Source organism: Vanessa cardui, chromosome 6 (assembly GCF_905220365.1).
Source record: "Vanessa cardui chromosome 6, ilVanCard2.1, whole genome shotgun sequence".
Lineage (NCBI taxonomy): Eukaryota > Metazoa > Arthropoda > Insecta > Lepidoptera > Nymphalidae > Vanessa > Vanessa cardui.
Window position 1 is genome coordinate 9,601,969 of NC_061128.1, and position 27,148 is coordinate 9,629,116.

A 27,148-nucleotide genomic window follows, 5' to 3' on the forward strand; every position below is an offset into this window, starting at 1 on the left:
GGTCAAACGGGTTGCGTCCGCGCACGGTTTGTGTTGTGTGTGAATATGCAGTGAGTGAGGACAGCTCAGGCGATATGGTGAGCCTATTTTTTTTCTTAGCTACAAGTGACTTAGTGCCTTATTTAATTGATTTTTAAGGTTGAAATTGTGTGTTAAAAAAAGTACATATTTGATATATATTTTTTAATCTACTAAGTATATTACATTTACATTTCTATGTATATTGCTATTAAATATAAACGACTTTAATAAAACGTTGAAGGTCACCATTAAAAATTATATTTTATAATAATATTATGAGAAAAACAATAAAATCTTGGTCCAATACTCTATTTAAATACCTAGAATTTTATTATATTTTATTTTACATGGATTCCAACTGTTTTGTATGCATGAATTCGATACCTTTTAAAATTGATATTTATACGCTGTAAAATATTAAAAATGTAAAAAAAATAATAAATAAAAAAAGGTTTTAAGGTCAAACTTTTCAGTATTTTATAAAAAAATATCTATAATTATGCGCATAGGAATTCGAGACTTTAATAATATATTTCTGGCCTTTTACCTGGCCTGTGGTAGACATTCGTATTTGAACCTAGGTCAACGATAATGATGGCGCTCACAGAAGATGAGCTGCATTAAAATTAATGTTATTATTGCTATTACGAATGTAAAGGAAAAACGTTTTTTTTTGGAAAAAAATATCAAGTATTCGTTATAATATATTTAGAGAACGTGTGCTGATATCGCATGCTAAGTTATTTTTGTAAGTCAAGTATTAAGTAAGTATGACAAGTGCCCGTAAATATTGGAAATTTGCTAGAAATTTACTTCGCAAAGTTTAAAGTTATATTCATTAAAAGCAGGTTTCCCAAGATATAATTGTTATTTTAATTTATTCATAAATATATATTTGGCATATGAAAACTCATTGGTGGTCGTTCAAGTTAATTATTGAAAAAAAAAAACATACATTTCGAGTATATGTCCGATCGAAACACGAATTCCCTTTTACCCAGCGTGCGATGTTCCTCTTGTTTCGCGACTGTCATTTCGAGTACAGAAAATGTCAATACACGAAACGTAATTACATATTCAAATGTAAGTCTATCTCTTCTATAGAATTACTTAAGCATCTGCCAAGTTTACGTTACAATGCTTTATATCACTTCGTTTAAACATTTTAATCGTATCAGTTTTATATTAGTTATTTTATTTTTATACGAATCACTTGACTTAGTTTCGGTTTCAAGGGTTAAGCTTAGCATAATGTGTTAAAATTTGCAAGTGTGATGCCACTCTCGTATTTAGCTGGTACGGCAATCCAATATAACTAGACAAAGATCACTATTCACTCTATTCATTCTATCAGATTACTAAAACTTTCTTGTTAGAAAACCGTTTATTTTTCCGACTCTGGATATAAACTCGTGACCTCTTTACGGCGTAGTAAATAGCAAAATTATATTACTCCTCTATGAGTTAAATTTGAAATATTCTAAGATATGGTTCCAAAGAATAAATGTATAAACTGTTTTTACAATAATAATATGACAATCATTATCGCGTACAGCGATCTATTCGTACTCAAACGGCCTACTGGATAATGTTAATACATTCTACGGCACGTCTTGTGTTTTTAGGGGCTCTTACAAACATACTGCTAAGATTATTTTGCGAAGGAGAATATGTGGATAAAGATTTTACCGATACCGTTTTAAAAATAATTTGGTTACATCGAAATTTTATCCGAGTCCACACTTAAAAAAGCTTCATAGATATTTCTTGTGCTGAATTTAAAAACAATATGCCACGTGTGTATGTCTGTCATCAGAGAAACATTTAAGACCTGGTACTATAAAAATATAGCATATATCATCGCAATCGTTCGAATGTCGTAGGTCTCGTTATAAGGTTAATTGTTGAAGTAGCGACGAAACACTTTCATTGATCCGATGTTATTCAAGAGACACGCAGATGACATCTTACAACTCCAATCAATGTTATATTCACTGTTACCTCACAACAATGCGTCAATACCTTTACGAAACATCGCGAGATTATTTTAAGTAAAATCTTGTTTTGTCAGAACTGTTGTTGGTTAAGTTGTATTTACTAAAATATTTTTTTTTGCATGATATGAATAAGAGTAATTATTAATTAATTAAAACAGGAGTCGATATTACTACTAGACGTGAAATTGTTAAAATTATGTAAAGAAAATATAGAGTCAAGTTACTAAGAGGAAAGGTTTAGGAATATGTGTGTTGTGAATGAAAAGAACTAGACACATCATATAATTTTGACAGGACTGGATCTGAAGGTACATGAAATTGTGTTTTTAAAGAGGTTTTATTGACATATACAAGAAAGGTAAAATTTTGACCGAATACAGATTACACTTCATTAAATGAAATTATAATATTTTCGTTTAAAGAGTTATTTCTCCATTCAAAATCCTCACAAACTTGTTACACTAATATGTGTATGTACTTATAAAAATAATAACTCATCACCGTTGACAGTTTAAAAACGCAAAACATGTGACTTTAATTATAATTTCATTAATTTCACAAAATAATATAAAACCGCATGCCTTGTATGTCGTTTTTAAAAAAGGGAAGTTCTCAAAATTTCTCTCATTATTATATAACGAAGACCTAAAAGTAATTATATTTTGAACGTCTGGACAGCTAGATTGGTATAAAGCTTGTACACATAAAAAGTTATACGACTTTACGATATGGTAATACGTGAACAGAAATACAAAGTTAAAGTCGTTTGACAATTTAACGAATGTTGTAATTTTGCCATAAATACTTTTGAGTATTACAAAAAATATTATTTGTAACTAAGCAAAACTCTATCCATCGTTGATAACTTTTTCATCTCACCGCTCTATATAAGTATACTGACTCGTTAAATCTTGAATTTTTTTTAATTACATTGCCTATTTTGTATCCATCTATTTAATTATCTTTGTTCGTAGAACTGGTAATGTATTTAGTACAAACTACTTCTTTATCTTCCAATATTCCACCAAACATTTTTCATCAAATATTTTATTTGGGTCTATAATTAAACTGACCCATTCACTGTTCATAATAAAATCCAATAGTACACTGTATTGATGTTTGGCGGTTGAATAATTGATTAGTAAACTGTATAATCAGCGAGGTTGTACTGTAATTACCATTCGATATAAAATTATAAATCATTTGATTTAACTAGCGACAAGAACTATATTATTATGATATTTACTAATAAGAAGATACATTTGATGTATTGATGATATATAAATTGTTATACCGGAGTTATTGCAGTGAGCGAAGGTTTAACAGATCACTGGGATGTGTGACGTAATAAAGGCCGTTGTGAAAAGGTTACAGCGACTTCGAGTTGTCGCCTCACGGACTCAGCAATTTCGATCTTTCATTGTAATTTCTCTTTAAATTACTTTAACAATAATTTTTATTTCATATTGTATTGTATCTCAACGTAAATAAGATAAATATTTACAGATAAGCTGATTTAATTGACCCTAAAATCGTTAATAGTAAATGTCATTCAGGATATTAACTTAGTTTTTTACATTTGTCGACGTCTTCGGTGAATGATTACTGGATCCACTTTGAAGAATAGTTTTAGACAGTAGATCAACTAAATGACGATTTCGTTTAAATGTCAATTACATTAGTTGACCTTTTTCAGTGAGCCTTCAACTGACAACAGTGTTGCCTCTTCTAGATTCTTTCACATAATATATCTTATTTTAACCAAGTATTTGCATCTAAAAATATTAATGACGCAATCCGAATTCTTCTATTCGTCAATTCTTCTCAAAATAATTAAAGAAGTGTTGATTTTTTATTTCGAATTAGTATGACATTATTTTAATAAGATCCTATTGGTTATATATGACTGCCAAAGCTAAGAATGCGTCGAATAAAATATAAGCTAAAAGTTGCTTGTACACACACTAGTATAATAGTGTGTCACTGATTCTAGACGCATGAATAACCTACTAGTGTACTTCTAGTCCTTTAAATTTTACGTGTCTCTGTATTTGATATGACAATACGTTTTTAAACAATAAATGTTATTAAAATTCCTCGCTAATTTAACTTTACTTTAATTTCCCATTCAATATTTTAACGGTCTAATTTATACGATTGTTATTTGTTCAAGTATTCTGATCTTTAAATTGATACAACAACCTATCCGAATTTCAGTCGTAATATATATTTGACACAAATCGATGCTGTTTTTTTTAAAGTATGGCTATAAATTCAGTTTGACAGTGCAGTAAAATTGTTATTTCTAACTATACATCGTATTGAGATAGATAAAAGTAACCGCATGACGACGGAACTCTAAAAGGTGTTTTGAAACAGACCGGCTCATCGAAAATTTCACTGATTAATTTTACCCAAACCGGAGTTTATTAATAACCGGAGAGTCTACCAGTCTTTAACGAAGTTCAAGGACGTTTAAATCCGGGAAAAGTTTATGTGAGAATTAAGGTATACTTTTATATAATTCGTCTTTTACTCTGAGCAAAAAAATATCCTATACTAGCAAATATTTGCTTAAAATAGAATTCATGTAATGTTCACAAAGGTTTTAGTACTACAATCATAAGCAAAATATGTTCACGTTGTTGTCGAATATTGACATAGAATTTTTTGTATTTTTTCCTGGAAAATCTAATGGCCAGGAATTTATGAATTACATGAAAGTTTTAAGTGGTCTCGTGTTTATGTACTATCAAAACATGCCCTTTGCAGTTAGCAATTATTATTATTAGCCAGTGGTTTATGATAATAGTGGCCAAGAGTGCTGGAAATATTGGACCAGAAATTGCTATATTTATTATTCCACTGACGAACTTACCCTCCAAAGCACATTTTTCAGCTTGTCTGTATCTTTACCTCATGTGAGTAAAATAGCAAGATGCGTTTGAAGAAATACCTATTATTATGCTCTAATTACTAAACACGTAGGATTACTAATCAATACAAGGATACAGCCTAATTTTTTTACGTATAAAATCAACCATTGAAATCGTTAACAATGATCAATACATAAAGAACATATTTTTCCTATCAATGAACACGTGGAACGTATCTTCTTCAATAGAACAATGATTTGAATACGTATCTGTGAATCTGCCTCGCTTCAGTTCAGAGCGGCAGTCTTGCGACACGGTCGATACAGTTTGTCGATTGTTGGCTGTTTGAGACTAATGGCTTCTAGATGACTACATTCACGACAATCAAGCAGAGAAAGATACGCAAATGTCCTTTATAAGTCGTTTTGCCCATTGGGCCATATGCGCTATCTTAACAATATCCATTGATATTGCTAACATAGCCTTTATGGCCTAGTTGAATAGAAAAGGATCTTAATCGGTTTTTTATTTAAAGTGTTGCGAATTAAAAAAAAAGTATATTATTATTAATATTGTCACATGTTTGATGCGGCGGTTAAGGTATTAAAGGGTACCGATCACACCTACCCCCTCATGTCCTTTTCTTGCATTGACATATATTATGAGTGTAGTATTTAATGATGATCGGTTTATTAGTTAACACGTGACAACAAAAAAAAAAAAACACGCTCAAACAAACTAGCTCGCTTTCGCATTTATAATATTAATTAGGATTACGATGCATATAATAATATGTACTATAAGTAAAATAATTCTAATTGGTCTCATTAATATTGTACTGCTGTTTGGCGTTGACAAAGTTAGAAGTCAATGATTCCTATATATCCCTAACTTATCACCAGAAACTCAATGTTTATTGATTGATTGAATAATTTCTGGTGATAAGTTTTGTATTGTTTATGTATTTATTTTAAAATTAAAGAGTACATATTGTAAGTACATTAGTATTATGAAACTATATAGCAATATTTTGCTTAAAGCATATTATTTCTGAAACATGGTTTATTCCTCAGCTTTCATTCGAAACACTTTTAGTTCAAAACACCTACCCATAAAATAATAAGTGACAGGTTTCTATGAGGTCGTTATGAGCTTGTTATTATTTACTAAACGGTTTTATTTTAATTAAAATTAATTATGTTAATCAGTTAAACTTTAAAATATACCTAACAAAATCTAATCAAAACAAGTATATATATTATATGGAACTTGATGAATATTCAAATAAAAAAAATATTGGTGTCAATGTAACGTTTTCAAGTTAAAAGTAATCGCTTATAAATTATACTCATAGTTACAAATTATTCACAAAATAGTTCTTAAACATTACGCAAGATGGCACCTTGGAGATGACAGCTGATTGATATGTAAATAATATTCAAGATGGAGGCGTATGAAGATGTCGTCTTTAATAAAATCGACTTCTAATTAAATTGTTGTAGCAATGGACATTCGGCCTATACATTATCTACATATAGTGTTTCTTTATTAAAATAATATAAGTATAATGATACCGTTCCCGACTTCGTATATGTAATATTCATCGAAAGTTGTTCTATTTCCTCAGTTAGAGTAAAAATGTTCCAGAGGTCCTTTCTTAGCGAATTCTAACGTTGTAAAATAAACCTGTATTCCAAATTCTCTAGACTCAGAAGTTTAGGTAAAGCATACAACTTCAAAAGTAGGCATGTATAATAGATAATATATATGTATATTGCATATATTCGTATTAAATTTTATAGCATATAATGAGTTTCTTAATATTCTTTGATTTATTATAGCCATGAAATTAAGCGATCAACTTTTCCTACAGGTTTTTCGAAAAGTCTGAGTAATTAATAAAACTATTCAAAAATAAATAGATTTGTTGTAACATCCATACAAATAAACAACCTAAAGTCATGACTTCGCCGTTTACTAAAACTTAAAAATTTAATGGAGACGGCTCAAACATTTGCACCTATTTTAAAATATTACAGTTCATTTCAACCACTATTATTATTATTCAAATTATTATTTTAGGTCACGCTGCTGTGTTTAAGTTTATAATTACAATACAACTATAAGTTATTATAAATTATTAATGTGAATTTAATGATGCTGCGTGCATTCAGGTGCATTGAATCTTTACATTGATGTACATAATACTGAGGTATTATAAATTGAACTAAAACTGCAATTAACGCTTCATTGTTCTACTCGTAACAACTGATGACTACATATTATTGTATTATTCAAACATTTTGTATTTATATTATGCGTGTGTCAGTAAGGCAGCTGGTAAGATAGCATCTGTGTTAAATCTGCATTGACGATTTTAATTTTTGTTGCTACAAATTTTAATGTGCTACTAATACACATTTACACTTAAAAATAAAGATGATATATATTTTTCATTTATTGTATTCAATTTAGCCATAGCTAAAGCAGCGGTCGTAATTTAGCGATGAACTCTATAATAACAGCGCGTTGATGTCTAATACTGACAAAGACCAGAATACCTTTATAAGTTTAAGTTTTTATGTATATAGAGTTGACGAAATTGTAATGGACTTTCATTTGTCGTATTTATTTTCAACTAGTATAGCATCGTTTCGAATTTATACCATAACCCTTTTTTACTTATTTAGTTGATTATATGTATACCATTGTAATACTTAATAATACAAATATATAAAATGCTCAGTGTCATCCGTAATTTCGTTGTCTTGTATAAGACATAAAAAGTCCGCTATGTCCTTTCTTCCTGGGAGTTGCTCCTTACTAATATCATCAAATTTCTTTCAGATGTTCAGCCGGGAACAAATGACAGATAGACAAATTTATTTTCGCATTTATATGTAGTTATTAGTACTGATATATATTTTCAATTCAATAAATGACTGTACTAATTTAACATTATTAGAAGGTATTATTTATTATTTCCGTCTATATGAGAATACTCGTCAAAGCCGTTTTATTTTATAATCTAACTCAGAAACCAGATTCTTGTTTTTAACATTCGAGTTTTATGAACATTTTTTTTATTTCATTTTTGATAGGTATGTTATTAACACAGCCTTAAAATATTCTTAATAGTTATTAAGGTTTATTTAATTTTAATTTTAAAAGCATTGTATATGGTTTCCATGTCCACTTCGATTGTAGTAGTTTGTTATAAGTAATATTAGAATTTTTTGTGTAAAATAGTTATGTGGACTGGCAAATTGACAATTGACTGTAAAAAATATTCCTCATATTATACCTACTTATCGCCAATGCGCCACTGATATTAGTTTACTAACCAATCGACTAAGATTTTATATCTCTTGTTCAATCAAATCAAATCAAAAAACTCCTATAAGTACACCAGTATTATAAAGAGTATTCAGATTAGTTTTTACTGGTATAAAACATAGTTTAGTAACGTTTAAGAAACATGCACAAGAGGCAGCACTATAGAGGTAGAGGAAAGAAACAGATGTATAAAGAGGTGTTCCTATAGCTCTACTCCTACTGGCTTCATTCATTATTTAAGCCGAAACACAACCATACTAAGTATGGATGTTAGGCTTTAAAATTTACGAGCACTCATCAGATAATCTGACTGGCTATGCACATAGCCCTCTTAAATATCACTTGGTGGTACAGCTTGGTGCGCAAGACCCACTGCAAAATATCTTTTATTAAATCTACTTATATTAAGTTCAGCTAGTATAGTTATTAATTATGATTAAGAGTTTATCATAATGAGTCTTAGCGTGTTTCTGTATCAAATTATATTATTTTTAACGTATCAGAGTATTGCACATTTATTAAAGAAATATTTCATCTTAATGAGTCACACAAGATGATCTTGATGTTACTCAACATCGAACTGGTGGACCTTGTGGGAGGGTATCCATCAATTTTCGGAAATCACTTTCTCAATATTGCAAAACACGTTTGAATTTTATTAATGTGACAAAATACTTTAAGGTCAATGATAAAAAATTAATGAGTTAGTTGTGTTGCGCCTAAAGAACGCAAAATTAACATGACAATTATTTTCCTGCAATGGAAATGATTATAAAAAGCAAACAGTCGATTAATAAATTAAAAATAAAGATATGAGTTTAATGGAACTTTAAATAAAAAAAAATCTTAGCAGTTACAGATTGCAGATACAAGTATACCTACGTCTTACTATAGACGAAACTCCCTCTCCATCAAAATATCATTCACAATTATTTACAACCAGGATTTCCGCAAAAACATTGCAATGCACAATATTTACTAAAAACATAATTACACTTAATAGTTCTTATCGCCAAACACATAACAGTCACATTCGAAATTAGCTTATTAATATGAAAAATTATTCAAAGATTTCAATGTCAACGCCCATACAACGCCACGAGATCATCGCAGTGCGCATAAACCGGTTAAAATATTTCACACCACTTTCGTTCTTAACACGTACATCGTAAAAGCTTGTATTTCGTGTACATAATTGTTGACAAGAATAGTTGTAGATTTAAGATATAGAAGCGAATATGCCAAAGGTCGCTGAAGAGTCTTATAAGGAAGAATAATACGGATCTTTGGGTATCCGTGTTGAATAAAAAATATCTTTACTTACTTTATAATCAGTCATGTTATCAAGTGTTTTGATTGACTTATATGCTATTTTTAAAATGTCATATTATTACAAGACTTTTGTACAAAAATATTGTCTTCTTTCTAAAGTATTTGTTTCTCATCACATGACAAAAAGTTAAAGTTTATTAAATATAGTTAACAATAAATATCTCAGAACAACAATAACTATATAAAAACTTTTAAAAAAAAATATATTCAAATATATTTTTTAAGTAACCATTCTTTATTTAAATTTGTCTTCTTAAATGCCAATACTTGATTACATACCAAATGGTATTTAAAAAAAAAAGTATATAAGTTATTATTTTTTGTTTATAAATAATACACAATAACAAAAATAAAATCAAACTTCGGTCAAGGTCAAAATAGTTTATATAAATTTGTTTCGAATTTAGACCACTTCCATATATGGTATTGATGTTATCATCGTATCCGCAACAGCTCTATTAAACAAAGATTTTAACAATAAATCAACTGGTATTGAAGAATACCAAAACACCTACATATATTATAAAATTGAATTGGGTCCTGGTGATTTTGGACTAATTTTATATAATACATTCTAAATTGACTATTAAAATGAAATTATAGATCTTTCTTAATTTTCGTTTTTTATATTAATATCGTGACATTTCCTCACGATATTACTTTAAACCCTGAGGACAGCATATATAGCTATACATACAGATTATAGTCGAGAAGAATATTATTCAGAGTTATCAATTTTATTCTGAGATAAAGACAGTATTAAGTTTTGAGATTAAATTAAATAATATATCATAAATAAACAATCGTCACCGTATTATATATCGTGTACGTCTCGTATGAAGAAAGCAGCTCTAATTGATTGTATAATCTTTGGATCCTTTGAGTGTTTAAATGGCAAGACAGACTTGACCGTGCATGCTGCTTATATAACTTTATTGCTTACCCACTTTTATCTAAATATCACTTACATGTGTGTGCAACTTTTCTGTATGCATTTTGCATATGTAGTGTAATGTACAAAAACGATATTTTCTCACACATACGTACAATTTCTTGTTTGAATTCGCTTGTCTCTTACTATTAATGATAAAGAAGCATATTCTTTAGTGGTACCTTATAAAATAGCTAGAAATAAACATTTTTTTTTTTAAATATTCTTAACTCCTTTCTTTCAATTGACCTTCTGGCTCAGCTGATAAAACACTAGATACGTATTTTGGCTCACTTATTGCTTATGCCTAAGTTCGAGTAACGAAATTGAAGAAATATACATTTAGATAATTAGTTTTCATTATCAACAGATATATTAAAGACAAAGCTGCAACGAAAATTACGGACAAATGTCAAACCAATTCAAATATTTCAACTTATAAGCTATAATCATGCTTTGGATCATTATGCCACCATTTTATTAATTATTTTTATACATCTGGTATTTTATTATTAGAAATATATTATTGTTCACCGTATTAGACATTAAGAATAGTTCTAATAAAACTGTGTCATAAGTGTGACAAGCTACAAATTAAAAAAAAAACAATTGAAATCTTGATAATTCCACATCACCAATTAAAATATTCAATTATTATTATCATACAAATGGCAAGTTAAACGTGTTCTTATTGTTTTTATAAAACGTTTATAGATATTTTATTGGATCGTTAAAACGTATTGAAGAACACATTGAAGTTTCAAGTGCGGACCGTGAGTGTCCTTATATTATTTTATATATTTAGATCTAGCGTCAACAATGACTATATCTTTATTATTATGTAAAGAGCGATTTTATACACAAATACTTCAATCTCAATGAGCATAGCCTTTGTCCGTCTCTATGCATCAAAAACAATGATTAACCTTCATTTTATTAACGTTTTAGAAGAGAACAAGCATAAGTATGTCTCTTTCACTTACACATTTATAAGGAAATTATTTAATTAATTAATGTATTAGAACCTAAAAATATTTATGATAAGATACTATCTATAAAATATATATTAAAGAAGCCTTTGCTGACAACGGTCATAGAAAATATTCGTCGCAGTTTAATTAAAAATTATAAACCTTTTTTTTTTAAAAAAAATATTTGTATTGATGAAGAAGAAAATTTTATCGTGAGAATATATTAATTAATATTTTATGTTAATTTATATTTAGTTATTTTTGAAGTCGTATATTATGTAGAAGTTATATCACGATTCCATTGTCATTATAAATTAAAAGTGAATACAGCATCTGTTAATGTTTAATTAAATTATCATAGAAGCGGAAGGCAAGATAACAATACGACGTGAATACAAAACACAACGTGCCAACACCCACGTGACGACATAATTAAAAATACTTTTAAAAAAATTGTTACTCAAATGGTAATTGAAAATGACATGTGTATTTATCTGTTTATTCAAACTTCAAATATAACATTAACCTGTACGATAAAAATATCAATATTTGTTTAGAATTGAATTTGATTAAGATTTAATAATATCTTACTAGTTGAACGTACCACATGTATACGACTTTATTTATTTGAAAATAGTTAACACACCGTTAATTTTACCCTCCAATTGGGTGAATTAAAAAGTAAACTTTCCTTTCCCGGGACTCAAACTATCTCCACAGCAAATTTCAACTAAATCGGTTCAGCAGTTGATGTGCGAAGAAGTAACAGTTAATTTCGCATTTATAATATTTGTATATATTGTGAAGAATATTCAAATCCGCTTATAGCTCAGGATCAATATCAATTTGATTTCAAAAAATCTTTAAATGTAGGTGCGTTGACGACCTCCGTTGTGAAATCACATTATTCGACGATAATGTGATTTCACAACGGTTTTGGGTTTGGGTACGCCAATCCCAGATCCCGGGTTCGATTCCCGCGCCGAGTCGATGTAGAAAATTAATTAGTTTTCTATGTTGTCTTGGGTCTGGGTGTTTGTGGTACCGTCGTTGCTTCTGATTTTCCATAACACAAGTGCTTTAGCTATATTGGGATCAGAGTAATGTATGTGAATTTGTCTAATATTTAAAGGTGCCATTTAATAAGTTAAACTGCTTATAACAATTATACACAAGTCTAAAACCACAGCAACTGCTCCATTAACATTGGTGAGAAATAAACATCCCTAATGGAACAGTTTACAAGCGTGATAACTCGCACAATGATATCCTATTTGTTATCTAAATCATATAATATTAGAAACACTATATCCTAAACTGTCTGAAACCACAGACTGACCTCTGACCTGTATCCGACGCTTTCAAAACGTTGACTTGAAAGAGATCGTCTCTAATATTTCCTAATTCTAGAAGGTCAAAGTGAATTTTTATCATCATTTGATCCTAAGCTCAATTAGAAGGTCATCAGTGTAAGCTATTAATAATAATTAGCAAATAATATTAAAATGAATATTTTTCGCAAATAATGTACCTACATAATAAGTTGCTGTTTATATACATTGTATTGTTTTAATGGATTTTCATGTTTGACAGACAAATGGCCTAGTTGAAGGCAGCACTTTGTGCAAGCCTATCTGATACGGTATTACAAACAGTAAAGATGGGTGTAGATTCGTTCTACTTCGAAGGGTGATTGAGCCAGTATAACTATAGTTGCAGAGGATATATAATACAGATCTTTGTCCTCAAGGTTTTTAGCCTTGATTCGTTAAGGGATGGTTAATATTTTTTATTTGGCCCATCTCTATGGTTAGTTGATACAGTTTACCTTCAGGTGGTCTATCGCCAACCTGCATTGGAACAGCGTGGTGTAATATGTTCCAAACCTTCTCCTCAAGCGGAGAGAAGGCCTTAGCCCAGCAGTGGGAAGTTTACAGGCTGTTGTTGTTTTTGTAAAATAAATACAGGTAAATCGTCATACCTGCCTATAGACTTTTTCAAATGGTTATTCGTGGAATTTATTTAAATGAACTTCACTTTCCAAGCGCTTTTTGTCTCTGCTTTTTGTTATTTATATCTCATTCGAAGTACTAAATGGTTCATTTAATAAAAATAGTTTACCTAGGCTGTATCGTATTATCGCGTTATTATTTTAATATTCACAGGTTAAGTCTTCATAAGTTCAATAATTAATGTAAATAAACAAACTGGATTGTCACTTAATATGCTTAGATAATAATTTATAATATTGTACACACATACATAGTAATTTTATAGTGCATGTATTTAAATAACATAATACATAAAATAAAGCAAAAAAAAACAGGGAAATAACACAAAATAGCAGTGATAATAACTCTCTGAAGATTTGGATTCCGGTAAAGGCACCAATGCTCGTACCCAATTTCAGAACACTGGAAAAAAAACAATTGACAACCTACAAATATTTTACTAGCTAGCGATGTAAAAAGATTTGATGCTGACCACTTGGGGTATTATATTATTATATATTGTCTTTCATACTAGCTTTAAGCTATAAGAGGGATAAATATAGAATAGGTTATACGATTTATTCATATGTGTAATGTGTAACACAACCAAGCGTACTTCACATACCAGTACGATTGGCTCAGTTGATAGACCTATATGGTCGTCGCTACTCAGATTCATGGCGTGAAGTTATCCTATAATTATGATTAATTACTTAAGTAAATAGTTAAAAACTCGTACTCGTTCCAAGTATAACTAATATACGAAGTATTTGAAGTTATAAACTTTACAAAATATGTCACGTATCATGTACGAAACTTGATGAACGAAAACAGTGTCAGGTGCCTAAATATTTATTAATAAAATAGTGTTACTGTTCGCGAAGTATAGCCTAAAACTTTGTGTATCATTTTAGGCAGGCTACCTGCTGGGCCAAGGTTAACGGATTTGGCGTAAAATGTCAAGGACTTTAAGGAAACTTCAGATTATAGTGACTTAAATATCAATGAAATTTCGATTACAACATAGTTTATTTAAATATAAAAAAATTAAGCAATAAGAATTCCATAAACATTTATTTTTCATTGAATCATACATGTGTTACATGGTGAAATAAATTCATTCGAACAGCCTATAAATTTAACCCTGTTATTCAAAAGCCGTTCAGCCTCATTCGTCGCTTAAAGAGATTCGGAACTTTGTTTTTTTTTTTTTTTTTTTAAATAAATATATGTACGCCTTTATTACAATATTTTAAAAATATCGATAGCAAGAATAACGTTATAAATAATATAATATTATAACGCTACGTAAATGTACGAGTAAAAACACAACCCTTATGATTTTAAAACTGTAATTTGAATATGAAAATCTAATTCTGTTTATAAATATTTATGAAAATAACATTATGAAGTGTTTGAAAGAAAAACAGTTTTCAGTTTAATTACCAATATTCGTGTTTCTGTGTTAATCTAAAACAATAATTAAAAAGTTACAGATATGGGCTTGATTATATATGATGCAATGACCATTTCCAATCATAAATATAATATAGGTCATAGTTGCATACAGTACAATGTCTTATATACATGTCTAATGATAAAGCATCCGTTGGTCGGTGTATTTCATTCCGTCGACTGATGGTCGGTATTGAGTAACATTGCTAAGGGCCTGCACGGCCATATATGGTCGCGATGACATCGAAAGAGATAGGTACTTATTCTCCACGCGTATTATAGAATTACCGACATTTCTTTACATCGTAAAGCAATTATAGCATTTCTGCTCTTCAACCGAATGAGAAAACGTCAAAAAACCTGTAGGTAATGTTTTAAATCGCGGTGCTAAAATAAGTATTTATTTATAAATGGTTCCTCACTCAGATTCGGTTTTCAAAATATTAAATTGGCGAAAATTGTTGATTATAAACTTTCATGTTATTTTTTGCTTCGAACTTTTATTAAGAAATTAAAAAAATATCTAAATTCTGAGATACAACTGCCAAATGATAACAGAATAATATCCTTTAGTAGATGATAAAATAACTACAGGTGTTTTTAACATTTTTAAAATGAAATGTGATTTGTTTAAGTTTATATTGCTTTGCAAAACTGAATACAATTGGAGCTAAATTACATCTTAAAGCATAACAATTGTCATAAAATCCATTTAGTTTTGGTGTCAAGTGGATATTATGTCACGTCAAACAACGGTAGGGATTGCTCAAGTCATTATTTATATGTCTTTGTTTAATTCGTTACGGCTTGACGTTGGCAGATTCAATTAATTTTATAAATGTAAGAAATAATTAACAGAACCGTGTATTAGCCAAAGTCGACTGTTTTAAATTTTAATTTTTTATATTCGTGTCATTAAAGTAACGTCAACATAACTCGTTTATGAAGGACCTGCTAACACAAACTATAATCGCCTAGATATTTTCCTGACGAATATTTCACATAAAACACTGTTTTTTTATGACTTGGTCTGGGTCTGTAAAAGTAATTAATTTTAATTTATGACAGTGATAAGTTGGACGAAAACAACCTTATGGCAGATAAGGGTTAGTGAAGAAACATAGCGGATGTACGTTCTGAATGTTCTGATTTTATCTTTAACGGAATTAGTTATTATACACCAAAACGAATGTTTCTTAACACATTTATAATCCCATGACTTTCAATAATGAGTTTTGCAGCGTACTACTATGTAATAATTTGGCATCTCCAACTCCAACAACATCTCCATAACAGAAATTCGACACTTAATTCTACCATTTATCAATATAATATATCACCTTTTATTGACGTTTTCGTTTCAACGCCATCTCGATGCGATAAGGATGATCCATGAAATGTCAATTTTTATTAAAAGGTTATGAAGAATAAATATTAACATTTGAAGATTTGAGGTCGTAACCCGATGACTTACCGATACATTTAAATTTGACCTTAGTTTGAAGAGGTTAATAAAATGAAAATGTTTCGCACTTTAAAACCTTGTTTTTAACTAGTATTTTAAATATCACTATAATTAATTTAAAATGACATTAGAATAGTTAAAACGTGTACCACAAACTATTTTATTGTCTTGGATATTTATGCTATTTTAATTTAAATAGTAAAGTTTACTATTTATTAATTTTATTAAAGTTTACCTTAATGCTTAAACCAATTATTCAGTTACATAAAGAAGTCTGTATTAACAACTGTATTATTTCGCTTTATAAAGACGCCCAAACTGTATTTTTTGGTTTTTAACCGATATGGTAACAAAATATACATAAGAATGTGACTAAATACTCTATGCAATAAATAATTAGTCATAATTGTTAATATGCAAAGCAAAACAGAGCTATTTTCACAACCAACTATAACGAAATAAGTCAACAATAGACACAACCCAATTCTTGGACAACCTTGCAGTGAAATGTTTTCGAACTATTTCTCTATAACTTATATAACAAATTTTGCACGATGTAAAATCGTTTTACTAAATTATGCTCTGTACCAGTTTTCTTAACATTCCGTGAAGCGTTTGTTTGTTAGTTTGCGTAATTTTGAGGTCAGGTTCATGAGATTGCATTTACGTATATTTTAAGCAAGCTTAGTGAACTGCATATATTTGACTTTGTTATGCGATAAACACATAGATTTGCGATAAAACATTGACCCCGTGCTTGTGAAATTAGCTTTTGGCAGGCATCCGTTACATCTTATGTAAGATCTTAGGTGTAAGATAACAATACAAATGGTTCGACGCACGTTCGCCGTTTTAAAATAAATAATTCTAGTAGTAATGTCGTATCTTCAGGATTTATGACTATTATTTCTCTTATATTGAAAAAGTTGTATTTTGAAAACTAGTTCTACTCACTGTCAGAAACTGATAAAATATACTCGTTTCGGTTTATTTAGTACAATACAATTAGAAATATCTTATACAAAAACGGAGTCGGATTGATTCGTATATTCTTCAATTTTGGTGACCGACTTTAGTTACATATATATTTTAAATTGTTCTTGTTGTTGTTGTGTTCCTATTGTGATTCAATCAACATTTTTGTTAATTTACAATGATGTAGTTTGAGATGAGAGATGAAAAACAATTTAAAAAAAGGCTTGCTAGATTTTTCATTTGCTAAGGTGAACATACCTACAAATCAAAAAATGATAAAAATTCCCATGAATAGCATAAAACAAATCTCATATATGTTTTTTGTTAATATCAGTCTTATGAAATTTCTAGTGAAAAACAACAAACAATATACCATGGCGCTGTTAATCAATTTGATTTTTTTTTTTTTGTAATAAAGGTCAAATATATGTTTGTTACAAAAATTGGTCTACACTTTGGAATTGTCTCGCTATTTGTAATATACTCACAGACGATGTAACATTAAAATACAACCTTTTCAATGAAGTAACAGACTTCTTAAAATTGATTTATTACTATCTGGAGGGCACGTTTGTCTTACTTTGAAGATCCGCTACTTGCCCTTTGACTTAATAGTATATTAAAAGACGTTTAGTTACTTAATTTGAGATTAATAGCCGACAGCTATGTAACATATTTGTATACAATATATTTATGAATATTTTTTCAACAGTAGCCGCGATATAACTTAAAAGTTATTTTCTCGGAACTAAAAATCGTCGTAAAACTCGACTGACAATAATCTGAGTTGTTAAAGGGTTGAACTAGTTACAATAATTAAAGTAAGGATTCACATACAATACTATTTCCATAAATAATGGCATCAAATATATGAGCCTAAAAACTTTAGGCTTTACAAAGAAAATATGACTCTTTTTTAACATATTAAATCTTTAAATTCAAGACATTTGAAACTAAGGACTGCATGATGATATAGTACATCGTAGCCAAATGTCCGGTCTCAGAGAAGTGTGGCGCAGTAAGCCCCAAAACTTCCGAAATAGAGTTGGTAGCAACGGGATATTTATAGGTAACCATTTATACAGGCACTTGTGGGTGTTAAATAAACTTCGATATGATAACTTCACCATTAAATGTTGTATTGTCGAATTAACAACTGTTCACACCTTCACCTTCACATCATTTAGCATGAGTCTCATCATGTGACAATTAAAAAAAAAATGTAAATGCTGTTACTTAGTCAAGCAACATCTTCATCATAATTTAATAGCTCTTTGTTTTTTTATTTACTCCGTTGCTTTGGATTTTTGCAAGGAATGTGGAAATAATAATTAATTACAAAATATATACAGCAGAGCGGTAAATTACAAATGTAGATGTCAATTGAACATGCGCTTCTCGTGCGCCATTTGCATATAAAGTAATACGCATACTCAGCCAACTACTGTCTAGAATCAACCCACTTATATCCTACTCATTCTTTAAAAGATTTACTGACGTGTTTATCATCAATTATGAGGAGGTGTAATATTTTTGAGTTCATTGACTTGATTAATATTATAAAAGTTAGTCTGATGGTTAAAAATATGAACAAGAAATTTTAATATACATATGTACAGTCAGGGTAAGAAAAGTTTGTCACCTTATCTATTTTCGTAGATCTATTTTCGTGTGCTCAGTATGAGCTATATATATATTCTCGATCGGTAATGTTGATTACATTACCGATCGAGAATATATGACACTGCCAGGTATATTTTGATTGAATTTTGAATTCGGTAGAAGATATAATGTCTAAATTAAATTTTAATGACTGATTACGCCATTAAAAAGATTTCATGTTGATATAAATGCAGGTGTAAGTTTAGTTCTTTAGTTACAAAAGTTACGAAAAGTTTGCGACTTGATAAAGGAATTAATTTAAAAAAACTGACGAAGGTTTTCTTACTCCGACTGTATCATCTAAATTTAAAGAGGTTAAAGTTCTAGCAGTTGTAGTAGCTAATATTATACAAAAAAATTGTCTTAAAATTGGCTTCAGTAATAAATAATGTCTCGTCATTTATCCGTATATTTATTTTTTGCGTAATCTTACGGTGCTGCGCCTGTTAAAAATATTTAAGCAATAACACATAAATAAACTTTTTCTTAACGGCAATAAATTTATGTTTTGTATTTGTATTATGTGAAATAAATTATCTCTATATTCTGAAACGTTAGCCAAACCGGTTGTCTTATATACACTTACATACTTACATTACATAACGGGTGTCATCTACCAGTGGTCTTTTAGATTAAAACCAAATTACCTAGTTAATTTATTTTGATCAGCAAATAAAAGTTAGATACATCGAAACGTGATAGTTATCCTCGCACTTTTCAATTTCTATTGATTTGGTGATTTGATTTTATTGATGGAATTATACGACAGAAAGCTTGCGTTTGGATTTAATAAATGAGCTCGCATGGTGCTATACTTGGCCATCGCATAGCCAACACACGGCCAACTTCCAGCCATTTTCTAAAAGGATATTATTGTTGCTTATTAAAGTTGATGTCAGAATTTACACATGATAATAAGAAAGGATCGCTATTGCATATTTTGGCTAAAGATGGATTATTGCAATTTCTGACGCAAGGATCATTCGTTAAGTTAGTCCATATATTTCTTAAAAATTTGTTCATCACTATATTAATAAACGTATTTAAATATACCTCACGTAACAATTTCGTCACAAAGATGATTAAATATTAATTAGTACCTATTTACTAGGATGGCAGAGCTGATTGGGTAAACTTCTTCAAATGTATGCGTATTCATTAAATATTTTGAAACACGATGCTCAATAAGAAAAATCGATTTAACATACCATTTGTCAATGTCAACAACCGAATTACCCGAAGTGACAACTACGTAAATATACATTGGTGTATTGTATAATTAGCGAACAGAAGTAAACTACATGTTCATGTTTATATTTATCAAATTATTTTTATTATATGAATTAGTAGGATTTTAAATCGCGCTATAGATGTTTTCGTTTTGTTATACCTAATATGTAAGGCATTGTTCCAAATAAAATTAGAGTTTCCTGGATCAATAGATCTTTCATTAGTCATCTAACTCTACAAATATATTTTTAAAAAAAAAACAAGAATCTATATTAATATTATAAATTTGAATGTGACTTTGTCTTTCTTTCTATCTGGCGCTCTTTCTAACTAAACCTCTGAATCGAATTTGTTGAAGTTTGGTATGAAGTAAATTTTAACTCTAAGAAAGTACAACTCAACTTTTTTGCCTTACACTAAACACTAAACACCAACACCGCGAGCGAAGCCGAAGGCGACTACTAGTTTAAAAGACTTAAAGCAAGTGATTAAAAAACCAAAAATAGCTTTCACTTCGAGTTAATTTTAAAATAAATAAATCATACATACTGAAGTAAGCTACTTACTCTGTTAATCTTAGATCTCTAAAATAAAACACACACATTTTAACAAATAACCATTCGCGCCAATCTTGACGTTACTGAACTCGCCCAAAAAGATAATATAACGGCGGTATAATGTAATCCCGCGCGCTTTTGTTTTTTTTTTTCAATTTTTATTTCTTCTAGCCAGTTATGAGGAAAAAGGGATCTTCTAAAATATGTATGGATATTTTAAATATATAATAATTAATTAGTGACTACGAGACGTTAATCATACCGGAGATTTAATTTTGGACCTTAAATTCCTCTTACTGGGGTAAAAGGAGTTTAAGGTCCCTTTTACATTAACAACATAAATAATAACAAATGTTTATTTAATGTATTATCTGTATTAATAATTTTGCGCAGGTTAACAAAAGATCAAAATCTATATTCACAATTATAGATCGTTGAAAAATTATTAATAAGTCGACATGTCGTGATGTCGATATCAATCCATAAAATTCAATGATATGAACTGGCAGCTATGTTTGACATTTACGGGTGTGTTCAGTAAGTGTGTTCCTAATAATAATTGCGTGCACGGGTACATTAAACTCAATATAAACTTAATCACAATATATACTTAATTAACAAATAATATATTTTATTCGTTTAATTAGTTTTTCATCTAATAATAAATAATAAAATGAAGTTCATATTTATGTTAAACTTTTAATATTTATAAATAAGTTAAAAATTCATTAATAAAAATAATCACATACGGAGGAAACATATTTTGTTTGTTTGTTTATTAATTAATACTAAAAACATCAAGTTAGTGTTTGTTGATTTGGATGTGGTATATTTAAAAATTTAATTGAATATAGTTGACGATATAAGTAAGGTATACAAAACCACTGTAAAATATACATTCATATTCGGGGGTAATTGTTTTTTTACTGAATAAAAGAAATATTTTCATTTTATTATTTAATATTTTTACATAATCTGCGTTTCGTCGTTCATATACAAATAGCATTCTAGGATAATAAATAAAATTACTTTTGTTTTCAACGTACGCGCAGCTGATAATGTTCACCTACCATGTGCGTGACCTTAGGTCAGACAATATTTAAACTGACGTTGCAAAATCTAGAGGCAAGCCTTGACCCGTGTTCGCGTATCATTTTTTTCTTAACTATTTAATTTATAATTTATAAATGTTAATTTAAAATTATCCAATTATAAATATCCAACATTGATAAAATATATTAGAAAAAGTACTATTACCAATTTAAAAACATGATATATATTATAATAGGCATGATGACACATTTTGAAAAACTATCTTATAATGTTCGAAAACATACATTATGAATGAATGAATATCATATTTTTGGTTTCAGTTTATTTTTAGTAGGAAAAGAGGACATTTAAGTTTTTAAATTTAAAATTCGCACCAAAACACAAGCCGTCGCCGTGGCGTCGCTAGTGACGTCACGGTTGAGTAGTGCACTAGCTAGTATAAGTGTATTAAGTGTATATCTATGCCACAGAATAAACTTGTACTCAAAGGTAACGTCATTTGCTGCGATTGATGTTTAAAATAATATGGTGAATTGCCAAAATTCGTAGTTTTATTTTATCGAAATATTTATCAATCCAACTCTCAACGAAAGAATAAATAGTTGTTTAGTACTTCATAATACAAGTTTCATTAAATCGATGCAATTGTTTAGTGATTTTCAAATACTGTCATCATGTCTATTATTTAACTATATATAATTATTGCCCCTTCGTAATACTGATCTTATTTATAATTATTAATTGATTAAGGGCCTTCATTTAAATATTAATTGGTATTCATTTGAATTACAGAGGCTGTCACTGCACATCGCGGTGGTCCTGTTCGCGGTGTACCAAACCTGCAGAGCGGACCGGCTAAACCGTGCTATCCCAAGCAATCCAAATCAAAACTATGCTGTCCTAGGTTCACCTATATCGGCGGATTTAAATGAGGATGGATACTTTTACCCTAAGCCGAAAATACCATTCCCACCACCACCACCAGTAACCAGACCGCCACCGCCACCAACAAGACCGCCACCACCACCGACAACTCGGCCACCACCTCCTCCACCACCACCAACAACTCGGCCACCACCTCCGCCACCACCACGTCCTACTCGGCCACCTCCACCACCACCGACTCGGCCACCTACTACGGATGACGGATATGTGTATGAGAAGCCTCGCATACCTTTCCCACCTCCCCCAAAATCTACACTTCCACCGCCACCACCACCCCCACCAACAACTAGACCCCCACCTCCTCCACCTCCACCGACTACTAGACCTCCTCCACCACCACCTCCTCCTACTACTAGACCTCCACCACCACCAACAACTAGACCAACCCCACCACCACCTACTAGACCTCCACCGTCAACAAATGGATACTATTACAGCACTCCGAGAGTTCCATTCCCTCCTTCAACAAGACCACCACCACCGTCAACTCCAAGAACAAGACCGCCTCCTCCACCTACTCAACCACCTACGTATTTACCACCTACTACGAGACGGCCACCTCCTCCACCACCGACAACTAGACCTCCGCCACCTCCTCCACCACCAACAACTAGACCACCACCACCTCCGCCACCACCAACAACTAGACCACCACCACCTCCGCCACCACCAACGACCAGACGGCCACCAACAACAACGACTAGGGCACCAACATACAGTACAATATTAGACAACTTCAGAACAACTGGCTATGAATATCCAACTCCTAAAGTGCCGTTCACGTTTCCAACTAGACCACCACCACCTCCGACTACGCAGAAAACTGTAACATATTTACCCCCAACGCGGCCTCCAACAAGACCTCCACCACCACCCAGTCGTCCATCAACTTATTTACCGCCACCTACGACGAGAAGAACTCCGCCTCCCACACAGCCTCCAACAAGACCACCACCTCCGCCCACTCGTCCAGCAACTTATTTACCGCCACCGACGACGAGAAGACCTCCGCCACCCACACAGCCTCCAACAAGACCACCTCCACCACCCACACGTCCATCAACTTATTTACCACCACCAACTACGAGAAGAACTCCGCCACCTACGCAGCCTCCAACAACACGACCGCCACCACCAACGCGTCCGTCAACATACTTACCTCCTCCAACCACAAGAAGGGTTCCTCCCACACGACCACCGACACGACCACCCGTACCCATAACTACGAGACCACCAACATACTCAACAATTATACCTGACTTTAGAACTACTGGATACGATTACCCAACTCCAAAGGTACCGTTTACCGTGCCAACAAGACCACCTACAACTCGCCCGCCACCTGTTTACATTCCTCCATCAACTACAAGAGCTCCTCCTGTGTATTTACCACCTTCTACAACTCGAGCTCCACCTGTGTATATACCGCCTTCGACAACTCGAGCTCCACCAGTTTATATTCCACCATCAACAACAAGGGCCCCTCCCGTGTATATACCGCCTTCTACAACACGAGCTCCTCCAGTGTATTTACCACCTTCCACTACCCGAGCTCCTCCAGTTTACATTCCACCATCAACTACAAGGGCCCCGCCAGTATATGTGCCACCTTCTACGACTCGAGCGCCACCAGTTTACATACCCCCTTCAACTACAAGGGCTCCAGTGTACATACCGCCTTCTACTACGAGGGTACCATACACGACACGGCCGCCATTCGTTCCCGACCAAGGATACTTCTACGACAAACCTTCGGTACCTTTTGTGTTCTAATCTAGTGTAAAAATGTTATTAAGATGCCATAACTATTAAATAATATTATTATTGTGATACCAAACTGAGTGCTGAGCGCAACATATTGTTGTTGTTGTTTTCATGTACGTAAATGTTGATGTATTGATTTGTTAAATCTAATAGTAAAGTTAAAAGGGATGTTGTTGCGAAATTTATTTAAACCAATGTTGCACTCCTGCTTTGTAAATGTACAAAATATTTCATTAATCTATTGATGTGTTTATGTATAAAATATATATAAATAACTATTATTATAATACTCAAAAGTCTCGAATGCGAAATCGCCACTGCCTTAATCTATTTTTAAGATTGTAAAATTATATTTTTTAAATAAAAATAAATTTTAAAATATTTCTTTTTTTTTACTTGTTACCAACTTTAACATTCTATTCTTTTTAATTTACTTAACATTTACTATTTTTGTTTAAATAATCCCAAAGTCTTCAGCAGAGACGAGAGCTTCAGAAAATATTTTTTACAGTCTACAGAGTTTTATTTTCTTTACAATTATTTAAATGACAACTGCACTTTTTTGACAAATGAATAAAAATCAAAACACATAATATTCTTTTTGATTCATCTATACATATAATGAAATTGGCGTATCTGTTTGTAAGATTAAAATAGCCCTTTTTTACTCAATACATATGTTTGCACGGTACAAAATAAGATTTTTTTACGATTTTTGTCTGTCTATCTGTCTGTTTGTTCCGACTAACCTCTGGAACGGCTCGACCGATATTGACGGGACTTTCACTGGCAGATAACTAATATAATAAGGAGTAACTTAGGCTACAATTATATTTTTTTTTGTTAAATTCAAACGCGTGCAAGTTCGCGGCTAGTATACAATAAAAGGCAGTCATTAGGACTGCCAACATGAGTCAAAATTCAAATCATTGTAATAATTGCATTTAGAATACTAAATTATTTAATTTAATAACTCATTCATTTAATTATTGACGTTACTTTAATTTATAATCTGTTGACATTTTACATCGTTTACATGATGGCTGCGCAACATCAATGTTAACATCGTTACAACTTAGATCAAGTTTGAAAAAAATGTTAGCACACTTTTACACTATACATCGTATTTTTATTTACATTAATAATTATAATGTATTGCTAATTATTAATAATAATTATATAATAATATACATTGTATAAGATTAGACCATTCCTCATCGTTTGCATGTACACAAGCCGTTTACGCGTCGCCATTCTGGTATCGCACGCATCATAGACCGTGTCGCGCTTGTCCCTGGCGAGGATGCACAAGATTGTTATCAACTAAATATTTCATTGCTATTATACTATATATATATTTTAATATATGGCTTTTATTTGTGCCAACTAATATATTCAAATAAATTGTTATTAATAGCCTGACATTTTAGGTGTGATATAAACTAAAAGTAGGTAGTTTTTAAATGTGCTAGAAGCACATAGCAGCTAGCTTTTTTATTTATAACATGATATATAGCCCTTTAGATAGTCCCCTACATTTCATTGACGTCATCCAGCGAACAGTCAGTAGATTATCATACCTAATTAAACCTCGTTTGTCAATTCATAAAAGGTAGGTTAAAAGATATACGGGAATACGATATTGACCCATTAACTTCTTTGCAATCATACTCTGCTGAAATCATAACCTTACTTCGTTAAAAAGCTTATTGAAGTTCATCCAAGTTATTTCAAAAGGAAGATGTGAATTTAAAATTAATAAATTACTTCAACTGTGCATCAAGTCGTGTTAAAGACTCATCAATCAGGCATGCTTTCAGATAATGTCACATCAAGAGGCGATAAATCTGTGATTTGTTTGGTTTTCTTTACAAAAAAACATATTGTGAACGATCCGAGTGATTTTGAATTCAATTACACAAGACTACGATTTTACTTTCAACACTTTTAATAGTTACTTTAAGCCAGTGATTTTACATTTATAAACATAAGAATTAACAACACTAAATGCTTAAATATATATAATATACAAATATGAACTAAAACTAGTTACTGTACAAATCTTGACCGCGTGGAATGGTGACAAGAATGCTAGCAGCATTTCCCCGTTGAATCGCAATTCCGATCCTCTGGGCAAAAAACGAACCAGCCCTCCTGTCACCTGTGGAGGCAATGAGGCGGGGTGTTATACTTTTGATGAAATTAGACACATGCAGGTTTCCTCACGATGTTTTCCTTCACCGCCGAGCGCGAGATGAATTGTAAACACAAATTAAGCATATATATTGCGTGCTTGCCTGGGTTTGAACCCGCAATCATCGGTTAAGATGCACGCGTTCTAACCACTGGGCCATCTCAGCATTTATTTACGTATTTCATGCGATTTGCTAATTACTCAGCTATATAGTGCACTAGTAGTGCAGTTTATCAATTTATCATACATATATCTCTAATTGTAATAAAACACTATCACATTTAAGGACATACTACCATCTTAATTTTACTTCTAAAATTCCGATAACAGTTTCGTCGACGTTCAAAACGCAATTTTTTCGCAAAACCAATTTGAATATTATAGATGAATTAA

General features: G+C 31.2%; 1 protein-coding gene across 1 annotated transcript; it reads left to right on the forward strand.

Moving 5' to 3' along the window:
* Nucleotides 1–24,942, forward strand: LOC124530557 (proline-rich extensin-like protein EPR1). The gene is made up of 2 exons (XM_047104760.1): nucleotides 1–77; nucleotides 22,645–24,942. The coding sequence occupies exons 1-2, from the start codon at nucleotides 75–77 to the stop codon at nucleotides 24,568–24,570; spliced, it is 1,929 nt and encodes a 642-aa protein (XP_046960716.1). The 5' UTR covers nucleotides 1–74; the 3' UTR covers nucleotides 24,571–24,942.
* Nucleotides 24,943–27,148: the final 2,206 nt, after the last annotated feature.